Source organism: Gopherus evgoodei, chromosome 3 (genome assembly GCF_007399415.2).
Source record: "Gopherus evgoodei ecotype Sinaloan lineage chromosome 3, rGopEvg1_v1.p, whole genome shotgun sequence".
In the NCBI taxonomy this organism is placed as follows: Eukaryota; Metazoa; Chordata; order Testudines; family Testudinidae; genus Gopherus; species Gopherus evgoodei.
This window is the reverse complement of record NC_044324.1, coordinates 178,680,671-178,698,427: the sequence shown is the minus strand read 5'-3', so window position 1 is coordinate 178,698,427 and position 17,757 is coordinate 178,680,671. Positions and strand designations below refer to the sequence as shown.

General features: G+C 46.9%; 1 protein-coding gene across 2 annotated transcripts in view; it reads left to right on the top strand.

Annotated features, from left to right (window-relative positions):
* The window catches only part of PTPN14 (protein tyrosine phosphatase non-receptor type 14), a 190,796-nt gene that overhangs the window by 159,039 nt on the left and 14,000 nt on the right, over positions 1 to 17,757 (top strand). For both annotated transcript variants that reach the window (XM_030557532.1, XM_030557533.1), the window contains exons 14-16: positions 3,137 to 3,280; positions 9,807 to 10,025; positions 17,314 to 17,442. In XM_030557532.1, coding sequence (XP_030413392.1) covers positions 3,137 to 3,280; positions 9,807 to 10,025; positions 17,314 to 17,442 — 492 coding nt within the window. The remainder of the gene's footprint in view (positions 1 to 3,136; positions 3,281 to 9,806; positions 10,026 to 17,313; positions 17,443 to 17,757) is intronic.

Here is a 17,757-nt window from a genome sequence, read left to right as displayed (position 1 = left end):
AATGTTTAGAAAATAATACGAGCTTTGCTGTTAATATTCTTCACGGCAAGGTTATTAGTCAGCAAACAAAATGAGGTTACTTAATATCTACATTTAGAATGAAACACTTCACTATACCCCGGGGATTTTTTAAGCTTGTTTAGAAAGCTGCCATTTTGTTATTGCTGATTCTTGCATTTGAAGTAATGATTTAGAAGTAGCAAGAACAAAATTATTTGTTAGTCTGAAAGTTGACAGGCTCTCTATTTCCTTTGAGTTCTGCTAGAACAGGGGCAGGCAAACTTTTTGGCCGGAGGGCCACATCGGGTTTCCAGAATTGTATGGAGGGCTGGGCAGGAGAGGCTGTGCCTCCTCAAACAGCTAGGTGTGGCCTGGTTCTGCCCCCTATCTGACCCCTCCTGCTTCTCGCCCCCTGATGGCCTTCCCCGGGACTCCTGTCCCTTCCAACCCCTGCCCTCCCCCCATTCCCTGTCCCCGGAACCCTCACCCCCGACTGCCCACCACCACCCCATCCACCCCCTCTTCTCATTTCTGACTGCCGCCTGGTCCCCTGCTCCATCAAACCACCCCTTCTCCCTGACTGCTCCTGGAATCCCTGCCCCTGGCTGCCCCCCGCTGCCCCATCCAACCCCCCCCCACTTCCTGACTGCCGCCCCGGGACCCCTGCCCCCTCCAACCACTCCTTCTCCCTGTCCCCTGATCATTACCGGAACCCCTGCCCCTAAGTGACCCCCGTGGCCCCATCCAATACCCCCTCTCCTTCCTGACTGCCCTCCCGAGACCCCTGCCCCCTTCAACCCCCCTGTTCCCCACCCTCTGACCACTCCAATCCCTATCTGCAACCCTGACCACCACCCTGAACTCCCCTGCCCTCTATCCACACACCCCACCCCACCCCACTCCCTTACCACACTGCCTGGAGCACCAGTGGCTGGTAGCACTACAGTTGCGCTGCCCAGCTGGAGCCAGCCATGCCACCACGCAGCACAGAGCACCGGATCAGGCCCCAGCTCTGCAGCTGCACTGCCCCAGGAGCTCGCAGTCCCACCACCCAGAGCACTGTGCTGGCGGTGGGGTGAGCTGAGGCTGCTGGGAATGGGAAATAGCGGGGGAGAGGCTGGGGGCTAGCCTCCTGGGACAGAAGCTCAGGGGCCGGGCAGGAGAGTCCCATGGGCTGGATGTGGTCCACGGGCCATAGTTTGCCCAGCTCTGTGCTAGAACAAATGCAAAAATGGATCTCTCAAATCCTGAAAATTGTCACTTCCTAGATCATTGGTTCTGATTCTTGGGGTCAAGTTCTCAAGATGCACCACAAAGCTGTATCCTAGAGGTTGTGTTATTTCCTACAGAATCTAAGCTTTTATTTAACAAAAAAAAATAAAAGGTATTTCTAACCTTTCTGCTTGCGAAGTATAACCTCTCACATGTAAATACTGCAGTAGTAGTAAGGCTTATTAAATGTGCAGCATCCCAGAATATATTCAGTAAAAGTATCTGAATTACATTTTTTGATCTCTTTCAGATATGAAGTGATCAAAGGGACATGCATTGAGTGTAATTGTCTTCCTTAGCTATAGACAACCCAAGGAATTCAAATCAAATTAACGTGTGTGTATGTGTGTGTGCATGTGTTACAGCATGTTGGACTCTTGGGGGTCCAAAGAAGCACAAAGGATTGTGAGACTGGGCACAGAGGATTCTGGGATGTGGGGCAAGATACAGAAAAGCTTTGGGTATTGGGGCCAGGAGTGGCAAAATAATCTGAGAACCTCCATTCTGGATATTCAATGAGTATTAGATCAACTTTGTTCACTCCATCAACACCATGTGCTTTTTGGAAGCGGGAGGTTATTCTATGTTTTTATGCTCAAATTGCTTTTAAAATGGTTTCCAGCCTAGTTCAGGAATCGCATGACATTTCTACCTCTTTCACCACGGGCACTGAAAACTATCAGCTAACCATTTGTGAATTTGGTGCCATGGCTGATTCCATAAGCACAGAATTCACCCACTTTGGGACATTCTATTTGGTTAAAGACAGCTGATTTTTATGAAGCTTTTGCCATAGCAGAAAACCAAACCGAAATTGGGCGAAATTACTTGATCTTGAACTGTCTGTAAATCTGGTAAAAACGTGGGTTTAATTTTTGCCAGTTTCACCAGTAGCATGAGCATCTTTATGCAGTTATGCCCAGGTACCTAATGGCAATGAAAAGTTTGCAGGCTGGCCCGTTCCAGAAACAATCCATTTGCTTTATGCCCAGGGGGTGTGCTTTTCCAGCAGGAGAGCTCGAACCCTGCTGTAATAGCAGTTTTCAAAAGCAGCTGTGATCCAGACAGCCTTTGTGCATTGCTTCCCCCCAAAACCAGGCGGGAAGAGTTGCCAAGGGAATGAAATGAAATATTTCCCCCTCTTCGCCTTCCCAGAATTGTGACCCTCCACCTCTTAGATGTATCACCTCCCACTAGCCACAGAACGAAATTAGAACTCAAACGCTCTATAAAGCAGTGTGGGTGCTACACAAACATGATGTAAAGCAAGTTCTGTGCATCGAATGGTATTAAACTCTGGTTTTAAACACCATGAGCTCATTCTTTGCACAGTGGGCACCATTAACAGCTGGACATTTACCAAACACGGTAGTTTAAATTTACCAAAGTATTTCCCATTCTAAGCATTAAACAAACACCCCAGCAAAGATAAAATGTGCAGTGGGGCAAGCAGTATAGATTTTTCATGGTTTTCTGCCACAGTAATTGAAATTGAACACTGTTTAAAACAAGTATAGGATATGTTTGCATAAGTATTGCCATCGTGAGATTATGTCCTGCTAGCAATTTACCATTACAGAAAGGATACCCAAGATTTGTATTTGCAAGTCTTTTGATAGCAAGTAAGCTATATTTTACCTTTGGATTGTTCCTTTGAAATTAAAATTCTGTGCTCCTGTAGGAGTAGGCCCTGAGGAATAATAGGAAGAATCAGAGATTGTATTTGAATTTACTCTGCTAATGGTGATCATCTGCATTCCTTGGCCAGAGAGTTGCAGATTTTGGAGATTAAAAAAACATTCCAGTGTTTTACTGGCATTATAAATAACACAGAGATAAAAAACATGCCTTTTCTTGCCAAAAGAATCTAGAGAAACAGAAGATGGCAGGCCTGGAGGCCCAGAAGAGGCCCTTGATGTTGGCAGCATTAAATGGACTCTCCGTTGCTAGAGTTCCAGTGCCTGAGGATAGCCAGGATGAAGTAGCCAAGGTGCCAATGGATGAGAGGGTAAGAGAGAGATTCACAAAGTACTATTTATTCCATTGTTTCTAACAGTGTACACGTTTGAAGTTTTAAAGAACTATTACTGATGGCCACATTGAGAGCACCATCTGTGATGGAGGTCTTTGGTATTGTCACTGCTTCGGTGAGGCCAAAAACTTGGACAATGAACAAGTCAGAGGTTCTGAATGCCGTCATCACCCACTGAAGTCAGTGGAAGTTGAAGGTGCTTAGCGCCTCACGGCGTGTTCAGCATCTCACAGGATCAAGCCCTAAATCTAAAATATTGCACATCTCCTCTTGGCCAGGGAGGTTGATACAGCAGTCACTCTTTGTTGTAGCATAATGTGCTGAATGATGCATGTAGGTTGCTGAGAAGAGCCTTAGTTGCATTCCAAGAGACAAAAAAGATTCATTCTTAAAGATTTCTCTGTGCATTTCTTTGTATGCACATGCATGCAATTAAAAAAAATTAAAATATCTGCTGCCATTGACTATTGGGGCAGATGTTCAAAGAGGCCTCCCTCCTGATTTTGTGCATGGAATTTTGTGCCCTACACAAGCAAATGACAGCAATTACATATGGTAAGCCCATTTCTCCCGGATACACATCAGAGGTGGTTCTTCGAGTGATTGCTCACGTCCATTCAACTTAGGTGTGTGTGCTTGCCATATGCACCGGTGCCGGAAGTTTTTCCCTCAGCAGTATCCGTAAGGGACCAGCTCTGGCACCCCCTGGAATGGCACGCGTAAGCCGCAGCATATAAGCAACTGCCAGCCCCCTCCAACCTCAGTTCCTTCTTGCTGCCAGCAATGGTGCATGGAACTGATGCTGCTTCAGCTACAGCTGTTGATTTTTGTTCATTCAAACTCATTTGCCTCTTGCAAATATTACTGTATATAGTTTTGCTCTAGTTTAGTTCAACCTATTTGTTAAGTTGGAGACTTAGGTCCCTAAAGGAACTTCATCTCGGGACAGAACATGCGCCGGTTCCCAGGCTTTAAACCCTGCAATCGCTGTAAAAGGCCCATGCCCATTGGTGATCCACATAATAGTTGTTTTCGGTGCTTGGGCAAAGATCACATTAGTGATAAGTATAAAATCTGCAAGTCCATCAAGCCCAGGATGAAGAAGGAGCATGACATTTGTTTGAAGGCGCTCCTGATGGAGTCTGCCCTTACCCCGATGCCAGAGCAGTGCTCTCATTCGAGCACCATAACCTCGGGACGCAGCGCCCCGCTGGTAACGTCTATGAGCTGGCACCAGTCTCCGTCCATGGCTCTAGTCAAGAAGCCCAGGAAGACAGGGCGAGGAAGGTCTCCAGCTTCCCACAAGGAAAAGGACAGGTCTGGGGTGGACCAAGGCCCTGTCTCAGTTGCCTCTTCACCCCTTTGGGGATCCCAGGCCCCAGCTCAGCTTGAGCAGCGTATCCCAGCCCGCTCCCCACCTGGGACACACTGCTTGAGGTCGGATAGCATCGGAGGTCCTCATCAGCTCTGGAGTCAGTGCCCAGAAACTCCCCGGCACTGGTACCACTCCAGGGACAGGTCGAGGGACCAACAGTATCGTTCCCCGGACCATCATCAGTCCCCCAGGGCAGCGTCACCGTGTGCAGCTACATCTTCACAATGCCAAGCCCGCTCTAGTTCCCGCTCCACATGCTGGTACCGCTTGTTAACTGTGAGATGTAGATCACCGGGCTAGGGGCGTCTCAGATCCGCCGAGTGCCACCAGTCGCCAAGGCCCTGATCCAGACACTGGTCGAGGTCAGCCAGATCCAGCTTTGGGAAGGGCGACCAGTACCAATCCGGACAGAGCCACCAATCAGCCCCGTCTTGGTCACAGAGGAGTGACCACTTGGGCTGTGGCTCAGGTTCGGAGCAAGGTTCCCTAGCAGCAGGACAGACTCCGGCACCTACAGCGCAGACTACGTCAGCAGCACTGAAGCTGAGCCCATGGCCTCAAACTCCATGGTCAGCACAGTGGTACCCATGGGGGTTCGCTCAGCCTTCTCAGGTTGCCCACTCAGTATCCGGACCTTCGGAGAGACTGGCTACTGGCCTCTCTCACCCCCTCCAGCCCAAGAGGCCTTGGCTGCAGGCACAGGAGGAAGTGGGCGAGCAAGCCACGAGAACACCTATGGTTGCAGAGGACCCCTTGGTACTGGCTTCCTCCTCCTTGTCTCCAGATGAGGCTATAGTGAGGCCCCCTCCATCGGTGCCCCAGGATGATGCTAAAGCGCATCAGGAGCTGTTAGAGGGCTGCCACCAATCTGGGCCTCCAGGCGGAGAAGTTAGAGGAACCCACAGACTCCCTCTTTAATGTTCTCTGCCCCGTGGCCCTGGCCAGGCTAGCTTTGCCCCCACATGAGGATTCGCTAAACAGACTCATAGACTTTAAGGTCAGAAGGGACCATTATGATCATCTAGTTTGACCTCCTGCACAATGCAGGCTATACAATCTCACCCATCCACTTATATAACAAACCCCTAACCTATGTCTGAATTATTGAAGTCCTCAAATTGTGGTTTGAAGACCTCAAGCTGCAGAGAATCCTCCAGCAAGTGACCCATGTCCCATGCTGCAGAGGAAGGCAAAAAACCTCCAGGGCCTCTGCCAATCTGCCCTGGAGGAAAATTCCTTCCTGACCTCAAATATGGCGATCAGTTAAACCCTGAGCATGTGGGCAGGACTCACCAGTCAGCACCCAGGAAAGAATTCTCTGTAGTAACTCAGATCCCATCCCATCTAACATCCCATCACAGACCACTGGGCATACTTACCTGCTGATAATTTGGCAATTGATCTTTGATTAATTGCCAAAATTAGGCTATCCCATCATACTCTCCCCTCTATAAACTTATCAAGCTTAATCTTAAAGCCAGATATATCTTTTGCCCCCACTACTCCCCTTGGAAGGCTGTTCCAGAATTTCACTCCTCTAATGGTTAGAAACCTTCGTCTAATTTCAATCTAAACTTCCTAGTGTCCAGTTTATATCCATTTGTTCTTGTGTCCACATTGGTACTAAGCTTCAATAATTCCTCTCCCTCCCTAATATTAATCCCTCTGATATATTCATAAAGAGCCATCATATCCCCCCTCAGCCTTCTTTTGGTTAGGCTAAACAAGCCAAGCTCTTTGAGTCTCCTTTCATAAGACAGGTTTTCCATTCCTAGTAGCCCATCTCTGAACCTGTTCCAGTTTGAATTCCTCCTTCTTAAACATGGGAGACCAGAACTGCACACAGTATTCCATATGAGGTCTCACTAGTGCCTTGTATAACGGTACTAACACCTCCTTATCTTTGCTGGAAATACCTCGCCTGATGCATCCTAAAACTGCATTAGCTTTTTTAAAGGCCATATCACATTGGCGGCTCATAGTCATCCTGTGATCAACCAATACGCCCTAGGTCCTTCTCCTCCTCTGTTACTTCCAACTGATGCATCCCCAATTTATAAAAATTACAAAGGTCCTCTGGCAAATTCCCTCCTCCTTGCCTCCGATCTCCAAAAGGGTGGAGCACAAGTACTTTGTGCCATCCAAGGGCCACGAGTACCTTTATACCCATCCTGCTCCCAATTCCCTAGTGGTAGAGGTGGTGAACCACAAGGAGACACAGGGTCAACCAGGGGCTATCCCTAAGAATAAACACTCAAGGCAACTAGACTTCTTTGGGTGCAAAGTTTATTCATTCTCCAGTCTACAGTTGCAACCATCAGGCCTTACTAGGCTGCTGTGATTTTAATATGTGGCAGGCCGTGACCAAGTTGAAGAGCACCCTTCCTGAGGCTTCTAGGAAGGAGTTCTGGGCAATCCTGGATGAGGGCTACACTGCAGCCAGAGCAGCTCTTCAGGCACCATCGGATGATGTAGACACCGTCGCCCGTACCGTGGCATCAGCCATCTTGTTGTGCAGAGCTTCCTGGCTGCTCCTCTCTGGTCTTTCCTTGGAGGCTCAGCAGTCAATGCAAGACCTCTCTTTTGACGGGCATGCTCTGTTTGCAGAACGGGCAGACATTAAACTCCATGGCTGAAAGATTCCCGTACGACCCTAAAAACACGACCTGTAGGTCCCTGGCCCTGCCCGCAAGCGGTTTAAGCCGCAGCAACCTCAGAACCAGGAGAGCCACCCTCGCCGGGAGCCTCCTCACAAAAGATCCAGGGGCTACAAGAGGTGCCTGGCCACCAATCCCCATCGACATCACAGGAGGGCTTGACCTGCTGTAAGCAGACAGGCAAGCGCCCGTTTTGAAGGTATGCCTGAGGGTGACCTACCGCACTGTTCCCCAGATCCTTCCTCCCCTCTTTTTGCCAACTGCCTTTCTTCCTTCCTCCCTATAACATAGGACTGAAGGATCCTCAATACGGTGGCGCAGGGTTACACCCTTCAGTTACTTTCTACTGCGCCTTCCCTCCCCTCCTCAGGGACCCCCTCATGAGAATCTTCTCATTCAGGAGGTAGAGGGTCTGCTACAGCTGAGTGTGGTGGAGGTAGTTCCTGTGGAGTACAGGAACAAGGCATTCTATTCCCAATACTTTTTAATCCCCAAGGCCAAGGACAGTCTGTGTCCCATACTAGACCTGTATACTTGAACCGCTGTTTAGCGAAACTAAAGTTCTGCATGGTCTCCCTGGATCCGGGAGACTGGTACACTGCCCTCAGTCTGAAAGATGCATACTTCTACATCGTCGTCTTCAAGGGACACGGACGCTTCCTCCAGTTTACAGTAGGTCCCAACCACTATCAGTTCACGGTCTTTCCTTTTGGCCTAGTGACGGCGCTGCAGGTATTTACCAAGTGCACGTCAGTGGTGGCGATTTACTTCAGACGTCGGGGTATCCAGATCTACCCATACCTCAATAACTGGCTTGTCAAGGGCAACTCAAGGACCAAGGGAATGTCCCAGTGCTGCTAGGCACGTGTCGTCCCCTTGGCCTGTTTGTAAGCGACAAAAAATCCACATTAGTTTCAGTACAGAAGATAGAGTTCATCAGAGCGGTGCTTGACTCGACCTGTGCACTGGAAAGATTCAGGGAACTGATAGACCTCATCGTGGAAGTCTCCACATTTCCCTTGACCATGGCCAGGTTTTGCCGGCGCATGCTACGTCACATGGCAGCATGTGCATATATATGGTGCACCACGCCAGGCTCTAGATGTGACCCCCAGTTCCAGCCCCACCCCCACCTGGCTTTCCTTCCGAAAGTGGTGTCCACTTTCCACATGAGCCAGGACATCTTTCTTCCGGTCTTCTGCCCTAAGCCCCATAAGACTAGTGAAGAGAGGCGCCTTCACACTTTGGCTGTAAGAAGAGCTCTGGCTTTCTACCTAGATTGAACAAAACTTTTCTGCAAGTTGACTCAGCTTTTCATCTCTACAGCTGATAGGATGAAGGGCCTCCCTGTGTCCATGCAAAGGATTTTTAACTGGATCATCTCTTGCATTCAAACCCGCTACGAGTTAGCAGGAGACCCTCCACAGCTAATCGTCAGAGCCCACTTGACTAGAGCGCAGGCATCCTCGACGGCCTTCCTGGCACATGTTCCGATCAAGGACATCTGTATAGCTGCAACGTGGTCCTCGGCATATGCATTTATGGCCAACTATGCCATCATGCAGCAGGCCAGAGATGACACTGGGTTAATCAGAGCTGTATTATAATCTACATGTCTGTGAACTCCTTACCTGCCTCCAGGGGTACTGCTAGGAGTCACATAAGTTGAATGGACATGAGCAAGCACTTGAAGAAGAAAAGATAATTACCTTTTCCATAACTGGTGTTCTTCGAGATGTGTTGGTCATGTCCATTCCATAACCTGTCCTCCTTCCCCACTGTCAGAGTTTCTGGCAAGAAGAAACTGAGGGAGTAGAGGGCTGGCAGTGCCCTATATGCCACAGCATACACACACCACTCTAGGGGGCACCAGAGCTGGTCCCCTATGGATACTGCTGAGGGAAAAGCTTCTGGCACCAATGCATGTGGTGAGCACGTACTCCTAAGTTGAATGGACATGAGCAACACATCTCGAGGAACATCAGTTATGGAAAACAGTAACTGTCTTTTTTTTTTTATGTGCACAGAAATGGCAATGTACAAATTAAGGCTGTGTTTTGAAAATATAGACCTAAATTCATTATAACAAAAGAGTGACTATTTTTAAACAGAATTTTTTTTCAAAAATGTACTTAGATAAGTCCATTTATGGAATCAGGATTGTAACTAGAAGGGTTTTGCTTTATCTAGCACCAGAATCTGTAACTATAAAAAGAGAATGTGCTAAAACCATAAAATTCTCTGCTGATTTAACTACATGGAAGCAGACAGAGTTATGCATTCTCAGACAACATAAAACTTTGTACAGTAAGCAGTATAGCTCCAAGCAAAAAGACGCGAACATTCTAGTTTGTTTGATGATTCGTTCTGTATTGAGATAAAATACTGCCCTGTGATAGATACTTCCACAATCATTCTGTCTCGAAAAATTAATTGATGAGAGATTTCCTTTCCTTCTGTTAAATCACAGTGCAAAATCTTGAAGAGGAAGTTGGAAGAGGGGATGGTATTCACTGAATATGAGCAGATTTCAAAGAAAAAGGCAGATGGGATCTTCACCACTGCAGCATTGCCTGAAAATGCTGAGCGCAACCGCATCAGGGAAGTCATTCCTTATGAGGAGAACAGAGTAGAGCTGGTACCAACCAAAGAAAATAATACAGGCTACATCAATGCCTCGCACATAAAGGTAAAGGCTTTTAAAGCATCACATGGCATATGAAGAAACATTAGAGGAGTGAGTATGTTACAGGTGTGGCCATTGTTTTCTAACATTAGGGAACTTGCAAAAAGTCATTTACTCACATCTGCCTAGGTTTCTTTTAAAAATGGGCAGGTTGTTTTACCTTGGACGACAACGCCACTACCAGGGCCAGCCCCAGGCATCAGCTCAGCAAGCAGGTGTTTGGGGCAGCCCAGGGGAAGGGGTGGCACATTTGGCTCTTCGGCGGCGGGTCCCTCAGTCCCTCTCGGAGGGAAGGACCTGCCGCCGAATTACCGCTAAAGAAGAAAGCGACATGGTGGAGCTGCCGCTGATCGTGATTGTGCCTTTTTTTACTTTTCTTTCGCTGCTTGGGGCGGCAAAAACCCTGGAGCTGGCCCTGGTCACTACCTCACATTCCTAATTTCAAGGCTCAGTGAACAATCACAAATTGATGTATTTATTACACTTCTGGGACCTAGAAATCATTGTAGAGAAATTTCCTTATCTGTTGCAATGCTGCATAGGCTAGCGGCTGAATGCTTGCATTAAGCTAAAAAGGGCACCCACCATATCTTAAATTTAACTAATGGGCTAGCTCTTCCCATATTAGTTCAGACCAATACAATTTCCATCACCCTGACCCTGCAGAAGCAGCTGGGCCAGCGGGAATTTCCTCCCAGGGAAGGAGGATAGGCAGTGTTTCCACCAGGGGAAACTTTAAATGGAAACCTGCAGGGAAAAGGGGAATGCACTGGATCAGTAGGAGGTCTGGCCCGAAAGCTTCTATCTTTGTTTTAAAACTTACGGGGCTTGATTTTTAAAATGTAATGGTGTTAAATGCATGTTTGTCTTTTGAGCTTGTCCAGCATTCAAGTGGTCTAATAAATCAGACCCCTAAAATAATGGTTCTTTCATTTAGACTGGTCATGTGGGCGTTCATATTGCCTTGTTTCAAATGGGAGTTTTGTAAAATGAAGTTATGTTATTGTTCAGAAATTCATTGTATGAATGGTTTAAATACAGTCTGACCCTCTATGCTGCTTGTAAGCCTGCTATATAGTCATTTTCAGCAGTAAGCTGTCTCATGGTGGCTGCAAATTCATTTTTATCGTCTCTGTTTCCAATAAAAGCTTTTCAAGGCTCCTTGGTGATTATCATTCTGTCCTGAGAGAACTAGTGGTACTCAGTTCATGCCAGGCTGCCATGTGGCATAACAGGGCTGCCTTTTCCCATTGTCAAAAACAAAATGAAAAAAAAAATCAAATTAGAATAATAAATAAAACATTCTGTTCATTTACATCTTGGTGGAAGAAAGGCCTTTAAGTCCAAAGAGAATAGCTAATCTTAGTCATGATTTACAATATTAAATCCTGTTGATTCAGAACACCCTTCTAAACCAGGATCCTGTCAAGTTATCACTTTCCCACCAGAGTCCTGCTGGGTAGCAGACACTGGTTTTTGGCATCATCTGCCATTGCTAGAATGATGGATTATTGAATCATTTTTTTTCATCTAATTTGTGGGAGAAAAAAATTCCTAACAATATAAATTGTGCCCGTAAGGTGGTATCAGCCAGAAAAATAATTTTCCCCAGCCAGTTTTAAGTGTCCACGTTTCATTTTTTGTCACTATTGGACACACACCCATTTGAGATCTAGAGAGCATGCAGGAACATGCACTCGTGTTTTAGTATCTGACACTCTGGCTCTTGCCAGTATTTTCTCCTTGAACTCCAAGTGGCTGTTACAAAGCCAAACGGATGATCTTTTTGCTTAGAAGGTGAAATTGTATCTGTGAAATTTACCTCCGTAGCATAAAGTGTGTGCTTGCAGCCCAATACTCACTCCTTAATAACCTGCAGTCAGGGCATTAGAATGCAGTAAACATTCCAGGCATCACTCTCCCTCCAGACTATTTATGGTTCTATGCTATCAGATGCCAGGAGGCTGGATATTTGGACCAGAAGTCAGAAGACAAAGACAGCTCCTATATCATTTTGATAAGATCCATGCCTAGAGGATCATGACCCCACCACCACTAAGCCTGCTGTCCCTGTGGGTTGTCAGCCCTTCTCTGCTTACTTAACACTGGCCTATCCTGTCAAGATGTTAAGCACAGTCCGAATATAGAGACACAAATCATAATTTAAGTTATGGATTTTTTTTTTTAAAAACCTCTTGCTTTTTGCTGCACATAGAACAGGGGTTCGCAAACTTCTTGGCCTGAGGGCCATGCACATTGGGTTTCGGAAATTGTATGGAGGGCCGGTTAGGGGATGCTGTACCTCCCCAAACAGACAGGCGTGGCCCGGCCAGTGCCCCCTATCTGACCCACCCCCTGCTTCTCTTCCCCTGACGCCCTCCCCGGGACCCCTGCCCCATCCAACCCTCCCTGTCCCCTGAGGGTTCCCCTGGGACTCCTGCCTCATCCACCCCACCCACCTCGCTCCCTGTCCCTGACGACCCCCTGCCCCTGACTGCCCCACCACCACCCCATCCAACCTCTCCTCTCATTCTTGACTTCCCCCCAGGACCTCTGCCCCATTCAAGCACCCTTTCTCCCTGACCGCCCCTGGAATCCCTGCCTCTGCCACCCCATCCAACCCCCCCACCCCTTCCTGACTGCCCCCATGTTCCCCGCCCTCTGACTTCCCCTACCCTTACCCACAACCCCACCCCCTAACCACCACCCTGAACTCCCCTGTCCTCTATCCAACCCCCCCGCTCCCTATCCCCTTACCGCGCTGCTTGGAGCACCGGTGGCTGGCGGCGCTACAGCTGCACTGCCCAGAGCACCAGGACAGGCAGCCATGCCTCCCAGTTGGCACCAGCCACGCCACCGCGCAGCACAGAGCACTGGGCCCGGCCGCGGCTCTGCAGCTGTGCTGCCCCAGAGCCCACAGCCCACCACCCAGAGCATTGCATGGAGGGGGAACTGCATGAGAAGGGCCAGGGGCTAGCCTCCTGGGCCAGGAGCTCAGGGGCTGGGCAGGAGGGTCCCGCGGGCCAGATGTGGCCCACAGGCCATAGTTTGCTCATCTCTGACATAGAGCATAATCCAAAGATTATGAAAAAGATTCCTATTGATTCAGTGGACTTTGGATCGGGTCCATATTACACAAAAATGCAATAAAATGAAAAAAAAATCGTATATTGAATACAGCTACATATACAAATACAGGGCCAGATGTCGAGTATCTGAAATTTCAATTGATTTTAAGTACTGTTAATCAATTATCTTGATTTGGCCCACAGATTGTAGTTACTATACATACAAAAGAGTGGTGTATATGACTGAATAGGAAACGAACGAGCTAGATTTAAGGGGGAAAAAGACCTTTCCTGGTATATTGAAAACAATTATTTAAATACAGTTGTAATCATTGTGGCATCTAAGTGCAAAAGCCAAACATCTAAGTTTAGTGCAGTTGCAGCAGTACGAGCTAAACTGACATTCCTTTCCTAAAATTTATACAAAAACTTGCATCTCAGGCATGGTACACACTGAGGGTACATCTACACTACAGGATTATTCTGATTTTACATAAACCAGTTTTGTAAAACAGATTATATAAAGTCGAATGCACGTGGCCACGCAAAGCACAATAATTCAGTGGTGTGCGTCCATGTACTGAGGCTAGCGTCGATTTCTGGAGCGTTGCACTGTGGGTAGCTATCCCGTAGCTATCCCATAGTTCCTGCAGTCTCCCCCACCCACTGGAATTCTGGGTTGAGATCCCAATGCATGATGGTGCAAAAACAGTGTCGCGGGTGATTCTGGGTAAAGGTCGTCACTCATTCTTTCCTACGTGAAAGCTACGGCAGACAATCATTTCGTGCCCTTTCTCCCTGGATTGCACTGGCAGACGCCATAGCATGGCAACCATGGAGCCCGTTTTGCCTTTTGTCACTGTCACCGTATGTGTACTGGATGCCGCTGACAAAGGCGGTACTGCAGTGCTACACAGCAGCATTCATTTGCCTTTGCAAGTAGCAGAGACGGTTATCAGTCGTTCTGTACCGTCTGCTGTGCTATTGTAAATTGGTGATGAGATGACGGTTATCAGTCATTCTGTACCGTCTGCTGCTGTCATGAGTGCTCGTGGCTGACCTTCGCTGATGTTGGCTGGGGGTGCAAGGACAAAAATGGGAATGACCCCCTGGGTCAATTCCCTCCTTTATGTTGTATCTAAAAATAGTCAGTCCTGCCTAGAATATGGGGCAAGTGTACTAGAAAAACAGTGTATCAGAGAACCAGAGAGCATAGCCGCTCTGTGTTAGATCCCACAGAAATGATGAGCTGCATGCCATTCTAGGGGGTGTCCCTGCAACAACCCCACCTGTTGCTTCCCTCCTCCCCCAACCCTTCTGGGCTACCGTTGCAGGGTCCCCCCATTTGTGTGATGAAGTAATAAAGAATGCAGAAATAAGAAACACTGACTTTTTAGTGAGATAAAATGAGGGGGAGGCAGCCTCCAGCTGCTATGATAGTCCAAGCAGGACATTAAACGGCGGAGGGGAGAGGAGCCCAACATCCTGCTGCTATGATAGTCCAGAGAGTACAGAATCTTTTCTTTAGACATGAAAGTGGGGGGAGGGCTGATGAAGTTCATCCCCCAGTTACTATGATGAGGACGGTTACCAGCCGTCCTGTACCATCTGCCAGGAATAACCGGGAGTCATTCCTATTTTTACCCAGGCGCCCCCGGCCGACCTTGCCTGAGGCCAGCCAGGAGCACTCACGGGTTGATGACGAGGACGGCTACCAGTCCTACTGCACTGTACTGTCTGCCACAGGGAGGGGAGAGGATGCTGCTGTTCATGCCCCAGCACCATGTCTACCAGCAGCATGCAGTAGACATACGGTGACATTGAAAAAAGTCAAGAAACGATTTTTTCCCTTTTTCTTTCACGAGGGAGGAGAGGGAGTAAATTGACGAGATATACTCTGAACCACCCTGGACAATGTTTTTGACCCTACAGGCACTGAGAGCTTAGCCAAGAATGCAAATGCTTTTCGGAGACTGCGGGGACTGTGGGATAGCTGGAGTCCTCAGTCCCCCCCCCTTCCTCCATGAGCGTCCATTTGATTCTTTGGCTTTCCGTTACACTTGTCACACAGCACTGTGCTGTGGACTCCGTATCATAGCCTGGAGATTTTTTTCAAATGCTTTGGCATTTCGTCTTCTGGAACGGAGCTCTGATAGAACAGATTTGTCTCCCCATACAGCGATCAGATCCAGTATCTCCCATACGATCCATGCTGGAGCTCTTTTTGAATTTGGGACTGCATTGCTACCCGTGCTGATCAGAGCTCCACGCTGGGCAAACAGGAAATGCAATTCAAAAGTTTGCGGGGCTTTTCCTGTCAACCTGGCCAGTGCATCCAAGTTCAGATTGCTTTCCAGAGCGATCACAGTGGTGCACTGTGGGATACCGCCCAGAGGCCAATACCGTCGATTTGCGGCCACACTAACCCTAATCCGATATGGCAATACCGATTTCAGCGCTACTCCTCTCATCGGGGAGGAGTACAGAAACTGGTTTAAAGAGCCCTTTATATCGATATAAAGGGCCTCGTTGTGTGGATGGGTATAAACGCGTAGTGTAGACCAGGCCTTAGTTTTGTCAGCATTCTTGATTGTTCTTTATAGCATTGGCTGCCAGAACCTTGATATCTATGGTTGTGTCAGCACTTAATATAAATCTTTTTCTCTGGGATTTATAACTTTTTCAATAAAAAGTTACTCTGGGCTGAAACTTGGAATTAGAGGGCCCAGTCTGAGACACACAAAAAATATATATAATAATATGTCATAATGGGTTCACCTGGTGTTTTTTTAAGCTGCTAAAAGCAATTTAAAAAAATTAGGTTTAGTGACTTTAAATGTTCTTGGGGGTTTTTACCTGTAGAATTGAAAAATAGTTTGGATATGAAAAAAAAGTGAAATTTAGTAGATGATAGTGTTAAAATGGCAGATTTTTACATATACTAACAAGTAAATTTTAAATTATCTAGGTATTTTAGAAGATTTACTTCATAGGAGGATTACAAATAATATGTTTTAAATGGGAATTTTCAAGGTGATCTAACAGTGCATTTTAGTTATTGCAAAGTATAGAACATGTAAATCTTGTTTCAAATATTCTTTTTAATTACCTATTTATATGCTGCGGTGCAAACACACCAAAAGTATTTTTGCAAGATCTGTTAAGTCAATTATATGTATTGGAAAAGGATTTCCATAATTTACTCTTGGAAAAACTGTTAAATGTGCCATATCTATTGATAGATTGCAACCACTGAACTGAAAACATAAATTAGTAGAGGAAGAGAAATTCAAAGCAAATTCTGACATTCTATCTGTATTTCATTGCTAGCTGGCTGTGGGCATATCAGACTAATGTGTTTAAATGCAATGTGTGGGCATAACTGGATGATCTGGGAACAGGCTCAACTGCAACTTTGAAAGTGAGAGAACTAATTTCTAGAAATAATGGTGGTCCATTATAAAAGAATTAAGCATGATCAAATCTAGTGACATCAGAGGACTGATCAGCCTCTGGCTTTCCTGATGCAAAATGGTGCTTACAAAACTGTATGTTATCTGCAGCTGTGCAGTCTTTTGAAATACATGTAGAATCTGCCTAGTGCCCAGTCTTTCTTTCAGCACAATCACTGAGGGCCTGATGCAAAGCCCATAGGAGTCAACAGGAGTCTTTCTAGGGTTAAGTCTACACTGTAGCTGGGAGTGAGCCTCCCATCCCAGGTAGACAGTTTTGAACTAGAGCCACTCCAGCTAGTGCGCTAAAATAAAAGTATGGATATTGCTTTCAGGCTGCAGCTCGGGCACTCAAACTCATCTGAGGCTCACTCTCAGCAGCAGTGTAGACATATCCTTAGTGATTTCCGTGGGCTTTGAATCAGGTCCTTAAGCAAAGATTTTCCTTTTTCCATTTTATGCACTGCATGGTCTTAATTTTCTGCAAAACAGGAAGAAGTATTCCTCTTCGAGGGCTTGCTCATGTCTTTTCCATTCTAAGTGTGTGCGCACCCACGTGCACAGTCATCGGAGGTTTTCGCCTTAGCAGTATCTGTAGAGTCAGCTATAGCGCCCCCTTGAGTGCTGCATTCATGTATTGGTATATGAGTCACCGCCAACCCTACGTCCTCTCAGTTCCTCCTTACCGCTATGACGGTTGGTTGGAGCGCCTTTTCTTGAATCGCACTGCAGTAAAGTCTGGCATTAACTGTATTTTTTTCTGACTCCTAGGTGACTGTAGGTGGGGAGGAATGGCACTATATAGCCACACAAGGACCTTTGCCACACACATGCCATGACTTCTGGCAGATGGTATGGGAACAGGGGGTGAATGTTATAGCCATGGTCACAGCTGAAGAGGTATGTAAAATTACGTAGAACAATTTGTTGTGAATGTGAGCAGCTCTACCCTTGTCGCTGCTTCCCATGCCAGTAATGTTTTTCTTTAGCAGCCCTTTTATTTTCTCCTTTTATTCCCCTTGAACACTTTTCTGGAGATAATCTGCTGTGACCTTGTCTTTTATAGCACTCTAGTATTTAGCTTGTCATTTACTAAAATAAAAAACCACTACCATCAAGCTTCAGTTCAGTTGTAAGACTTTGGTTTGCCAAACAAAGCAAAAATGTTTCCATTGAATTGAGAACCCTGAACTGCTCTTGGTGAAAATGACATTT